General features: G+C 51.0%; 1 protein-coding gene across 1 annotated transcript; it reads right to left on the bottom strand.

The window, feature by feature from the left end:
- Nucleotides 1–225: 225 nt before the first annotated feature.
- LOC124678416 lies at nt 226–1,169 on the bottom strand. The gene has a single exon (XM_047214311.1). The coding sequence runs from the start codon at nt 1,061–1,063 to the stop codon at nt 428–430; it is 636 nt and encodes a 211-aa protein (XP_047070267.1). The 5' UTR covers nt 1,064–1,169; the 3' UTR covers nt 226–427.
- Nucleotides 1,170–6,557: the final 5,388 nt, after the last annotated feature.

Here is a 6,557-nt window from a genome sequence, read left to right as displayed (position 1 = left end):
TTAAGTCTTTTTTCACGACGACAACAAATACACTCGTACGTGTTCTACCACACAGCTGTAGAATGTGTTCTTTTCAGAAAATTTTCTTATGTTACGAATGAAACTCAGTAAGCATCTTCGACGAAGGAATTGCACAGGTCCTATTGTGGTTAAACTGCAGCTGCAAGCGCAAACCAGCCACTTAAACCTTAGTTAACCGCTTTATGATCAAGCGTCGTTTACTTGTAGGAGAAACAATAAACACTTGTCAATTTACTGCTAGCACATGGAATAGCTTTCAAAATATCGCGCCTAGATGAACCCAAAACTTAATTAGCAACAAAAGACCCACATTTTCCGTAACGAAATGCACCGCCGGCTGGAGTGACGTGGGCATGCAGCGATCGAGAGAAACCTCCAAAGGGCAGGCCGGGCGGGGCATCCTTCTTCACAGGTCGAGGAAGCCGGTGGTGCGCCACACGGCGTTGCGCATGCGGCGGAGGTCGCGGCCCTTGAGCGTCCGCCCGGCGCCCTCCATGACCGACGCGGCCGCCGCGGCGCGGCGCGCGGCCATCTCGTGCGGAGGCACCACGGGCTCGTCGTCGTCTTCGTCGTAGTCTTCTTCCGCGGCCTCTTGCTCCGCCTCCCGGCGTCGCCTGTCCGCCGTCGCCTTGGACCAGGCGGGCACGGCGACCGGCGCCGACTGGTGGAACGGCTGCGGGTGGCGCTGCTTCTCCCGCCGGGCCGCGGCCGGGATGGCCGCGGTGGGGGAGCGGCCGTCCTCGTCGGCGATGAGCGCGGACAGGCCGGCGCCGCCGGAAGGGAACCCGCGGGAGGAGGAGGAGGACGAGAGGGGCCAGCGCTGGCCGTTGCTGTACGGGGACGGCGTGGGCGACGGCGAGGAGGCGGTGGAGATGGAGGAGGACGGGGAGTAGGAGGTGGGCGACGACGACGACCAGACCACGTCGCGCTCGTCGAGTTCCAGCTCCTGCACGTCGGCGGCACGATCGGGCTGGGTGAGGAAGCCGAGGAGGCGGAGCGACGGGGACATGTTGGCGGCAGAGCGGCGGTCGCGCATAGACATGGCCGGTCGGAGCGTGCGGTGGCTTTGGCCAGTGGCCACTGCCCAGCGAGAGCGTGCGTGCCGTGGGCAGGATCGGCGTCCGGGCGGTCCTATTATTGGCGGCCGGCGAGGGCTACTGGCTACTGGTGGTGGAGGCGATCGGTGGGCGGTGAATTATTGGGGGTATGGTGATGGCAACGGCCTACGAGAGATGGGTCACTCACCCAGGTGCTGGGACATCGTGTCGTCTGCTCGCGAGGTGTGGCTTGTGGTGGTCGTGCGCCTGAAACCCCGAGATTTGGCACGGTTTGCGCCAGAAATCCGGAATCATTTCGGACACAGGGGTCGCTGCCGATCAAAAAGACGGGAGCGCGACGGCTACATAATACATACAGCATGTCAGCATACGACATTGTTCATCTGTCTATACACCCATAGACGAACCAACACGTCATCGGCCATCGCTTACAAATAAACAACGGGATCGCCTGGATCAGCGTTTGATTTTTGCAAACTATGCTACGGTCCGTTTGTTGTACAGTACATGTATCTGATCCTAAGGCATGTCCATGTCTACGTACGTACGCACGAATCAAAGGCAGCAATTGACAGCGTACCTACCGGTCGCCATCCCTGTATCGCCCATTGTTTCCATTGGATGAGGAGGGGAAAAGAGACGTCACGCTCTCACGGTCTCACTTGATGAAAAATTGGTCTGGGCCCTTCCTTCGGTTTCCCTTTCGAAAGTTTGGACTATGCGGAATTTTGCAAGTGTTATAGCTTACGTCAGGGGTGAGTCAGTTACAATGCTTGTTCTGTGCATTCAGAGATAATGCTATTAAACGAAGCGGCGATGATAATGTAAGTGGGACTGGGACACTAACGTTCCAGGAGAAAATAGGCGATGAACCGAGTTTTATAGTCTAAAGTGAAAGAGTGGAGCAGTAGAGGCAGAATAATAACCTTTTGCAAAGTATATTTAACCTCCCAAAGTCCGCATCAAGCACCGTCAGCTCGGCTATGTTCTACTCCTTACCTAGTGTTGGAGACATTTGACCCGACAAAGTAACATGTCTGGATAAGATGCCCAATTTTTTTTTACTGGATAAGATATATACCCTATAAACTTGTTTTTGGTGGAGGTTTTGATGAGGTGGTTCAATCCATATGATAACTTATCGTCCATGCAGAAGAAACGTCCAAAAAAGGTGTTTAGAGCTTAGAGGGGTAGAATTTTATCCCATCTTCCTACTTTAGAGGTTTCCAACAAGTCTACCTCTCTGATTTTTTTTTCGTTCAAGAAAAAATCAGTATTAGAGTGAGACTTCTCCATAGGCAAGGAGATCCAACCTCACCCATGTTGTTTGTGGCGGCGATGGAGGTGTTGACGGCGGTTATAAAGAAGGCCGCGGAGAGGCATCTTTTCTCTGGGCTAGCGGGGATATCGGAGATGCAGAGAGTTTCAGTATATGCCGATGATGTGGTTATATTCTGCAAGCCACTGAGTACAGAATTGGAGGCGACTAAGGCCATTCTCCAGGTTTTTGGCGAGGCATCTGGGCTGCGGGTAAACTATAGGAAGACCTCAGCCACGTGATTAGAGAGCATGAGGGGGATGCGGACAGAGTTGCAGAGACGTTGGGATGCGAGGTGGTGGGGTTCCCCATCAGATATCTTGGCATGCAGCTAGCGCTGAGGCCCCTGACTAAAGCGGAGTGGCAACCGCTGATTGACCAGGTCATACACTGTGTGCCGGCTTGGCAGATAGGCATGATTCAGAAATCAGGGAGGCTCATTCTCATCAAATCGGTGATAAGTGCAAGACCTATACATCAGTTGATGGTCGCAGAGGCTCCAGCTTGGGTGCTTGAGGAGTTGGTAAAGTCGATGAGAGCCTTTTTCTGGGCTGGAAAGAAGGAGGTGAATGGGGGGCAATGCATGGTAGCATGGGACACGATATGTAAGCCGACTCAGTTCGGAGGCCTTGGAGTGAAGGACCTGATACTGCAAGGGCTAGCCCTCAGAGTAAGGTGGTGTTGGATGCGCCGTACGGACCCCTCGAGGCCTTGGCAAGGTCTGCCAGCTATCAAGGATCCGGAAGCCAATGAAGTGTTCCAGAGCTTGGCGCAGTTTGAAGTAGGAGATGGTGACATAATTCTATTTTGGAGGGACATATGGATCAATGGGAGAAATGTAGAGGAGATTGCGCCAGAGGTAGCGGCGTTGGTCCCAACGAGGAGGAAGAACGTTAGGAAGGTCAATGAGGCCTTGTTGGAGGATGCATGGCTCTTGGATGTTTCCGGAGAGTTGTCCATCGATGGGTGGATGCAATGCGCCCTACTTTGGGAAGAGTTGGGGAGGGTGCCTCGTGATGATAATAGGCCGGACCAAATCACATGGAAAGGATCGGCGTCTAGGCGGTACTCCACCAGGGAGACTTACAACATGTTGTGCATGGGGAGGATTACTTGGAGCATGGCCAAGCCGATTTGGAGATCCTGACCCCTTAAGTGCAAAATCTTCGGTTGGTTGGCAATAAAGCGTCGGCTATGGACGTCGGATAGGAGGGCTAGGCATGGCCTACAGGATCGCCCCGACCCATGTGCTACATGCCTTCAGGAGGAGGATAATGTTGATCATATTCTGGCACAGTGCCCATACGCCAAGATGGTCTGGTTCGGCTGCCTGAGAAGAATGGGATCACAGCTACAGGAGCCGCAGGAGAACACAAATCTGGAGAGATGGTGGACGGAAGCGAGGAAGAGGCTGCGTAGGGAGGATAGGAGAGGCTTCTACACGTTCGTTTTGTTGATCGCCTGGACGCTTTGGAAGCAAAGGAACGCCCGGGTGTTTGGGAACTTGGATAGACAACTCTCCACGGCACAGATCATTGATAGAGTCCTCGAGGAGTTTAGCCTTTGGTGGGCCGCGAGGGAAGGAGAGCGGAGAGTGATGTTGCGAGAGTAGGCGTTGAGTCCCGGGTGTGTGTGGGTTGGCCAAGGGCAGATTTTCGCATCCCCCTCTGGTTTCTTGTAATTGTTGTTACTTCCTTCTATAAAGATATGGCACGTTTTTCGCGTGCCCGCGAAAAAGAGACTTCTCCATAGCCCAGAACTAGCCCTACTACTACATTCCAAATGTGCTGACTTCTAGAAGAGCTTCCTGCTTCATGCTCGGAAAAAGAATTTCCCCGGTCTCATTTCCGTTGGTATCGCGTGACATCAGTGCAAACCTGATACAGATATACTTCTTGTTTGAGAGAGATGGTTATGCTTCTTCTACAATCCCCGTCACGGTCACGGTAGCAGCACAGCGCACAGGAAGCGTGAGACGGTTATTCTTGAAAGAATATGTTTTGTCCCATAAATTGATAATTGATACGTTCAGTTTTACAAAGAATATATAGGGGCCAATGCGGCTAACCCTAACTTGGAACATAAGCAAACCTAAACCGACTTATAATCTAACATCCCCTGCAGTATCAACGTGGGGTTCAACAACGTTGAGACTGAAGCGAATATCAACAAAAGGTGTAGTCGGTAGTCCTTTGGTGAAGATGTCCGCGAACTGAGCGGAGGAGGGGACATGCAGAACTCGAATTTGTCCCAGAGCCATCTTTTCCCGTACAAAGTGGATGTCAATCTCTATATGCTTAGTGCGCCGATGCTGCACGGGATTGTCTGCCATGTAAACTGCTGAAATATTATCACAATAAACAATGGTCGCCTGGTGAATGGGCCTGTGAAGCTCCGATAACAACTGGCGCAACCATACCGTCTCAGCGACAGCATGCGCAACTGCACGGTACTCTGCTTCTTCTGGCGAACATGAAACTGTGACCTGTCGTTTCGAAGACCAATAAACCAAGTTGTTACCAAGAAAAACACAGTATCCAGACGTGGACCTACGAGTGTCCGGACAACCAGCCCAGTCTGCATCAGAATATGCCGTCAAAGTGGTAGAAGAGGAAGAGTTTATGTGGAGACCATGATCGAGTGTACCTTTGAGATATCGCAAAATGCGTTTGACATGATTAAAGTGTTTGACATGATTAAAGTGTGGAATGCGAGGATCATGCATGAATAAGCAGGCTTGTTGGACGGCAAAGGAAATTTCAGGACGAGTGATAGTAAGATATTGAAGTGCACCAGTTAGACTACGGTAAAGTGAAGGATCAGAAAAAGAATCACCCGTGGAAGAAAGTTTAAGAGTAGTATCTACTGGAGTCACTATTCAAAAAATCGTCCGATTCAACGATTAATCAGCCGATTAATCGATTAGCCGATAAACTCATTTATCACCCGATTAACTCATTTATCGCCCGATTAATTGGCTGATTTGCCTATTAATCGCTAATCGCTAGCCGACCGAGTTAACACCGATAAGCGATTTCCTCAACATTGACTGGAGTGCGAGAGGGCTGACAGTCGAGCATACCAGCACGTGTGAGAAGATCAAGAACATACTGACGTTGAGAAAGAAAGAGGCCGTGAGTGTCTCTAGTGATAGCAATACCCAAAAAGTGGTGAAGAAGACCTAGGTCAGTCATGGAAAATTCGGTGCTAAGAAGAGAGATGATATGATGAAGGAAATTTTGCGTAGAGGCAGTGAGAACAATGTCGTCGACATAGAGAAGCAAGTAGGCGGTATGAGTGTCAGTGTGAAAAACAAAGAGAGAGGAGTCGGAATGAGATGGAGAAAATCCTAAAGTTTGAATAAAAGTGGAGAAACACTGAAACCAGGCACGGGGAGCTTGTTTAAAACCATACAAGGATTTCTTTAAGAGACAGACATGAGAGGGATAGGTGGAATCTTCGAAACCCGACGGCTGTTGACAGTAGACAGTTTCATTTAGATTACCACTGAGAAATGAATTTTTGACATCTAGTTGATGAACAGGCCAGGATGAAGAGATGGCGATGCTAAGAACGGTTCGAATTGTGCTTGGTTTGACAACGGGAGAGAAGGTTTCATCGTAGTCAATGCCGTGTTGTTGTGAAAAACCACGACAAACCCAATGTCGGAATGAAATTTTTGGCGAAAAACCCACTTGCCAGAAACAATATTTGCACCCGTGGGAGGAGGAACTGGTTGCCATGTATCGTTTTGAATAAGTGCATTAAACTCGTCGAGCATGGCAGTTTTCCAATTGGGATCTAAGAGAGCAGATTTGTAAGTTTTAGGAATTGGTGAAATAGAGATGGTGGCGGAGAGGTTAAGGCGGGTTTGAGGTAGACGGAAACCTGATTTGGCACGCGTACGCATGCCGTGGTCGTTTTGGGGTCGAGTTGTAGGAATGGCGTGAGGCGGAGGGGTGTGTGCGTGTTGTGTATCAGAGGGTGGTGGAGCGGAGTTGCCCGGCGCAGCGGAGAATGTGGGCGTAGGAGGGGAGGGTGGGCATGGCGGTGTAGGATGGGGGGTGGAGGTGCCTGCCGGGGCAGAGGTTGTGGGAGAAGTGGCTGCCGGGGCAGGGTTTGGAAGGGGTGTGAGGTGAAGCGGTGTTAAAGTGGCACGA

This window comes from Lolium rigidum, chromosome 7, assembly GCF_022539505.1.
Source record: "Lolium rigidum isolate FL_2022 chromosome 7, APGP_CSIRO_Lrig_0.1, whole genome shotgun sequence".
NCBI lineage: Eukaryota > Viridiplantae > Streptophyta > Magnoliopsida > Poales > Poaceae > Lolium > Lolium rigidum.
The sequence above is the reverse complement of the archived record's forward strand: the minus strand, read 5'-3'. Positions and strand labels throughout refer to the sequence as shown.

Excerpts from the sequence above, each read along its gene's own strand:
- LOC124678416 (XM_047214311.1), bottom strand. The coding sequence starts at position 1,063 with ATGTCTATGCGCGACCGCCGCTCTGCCGCCAACATGTCCCCGTCGCTC.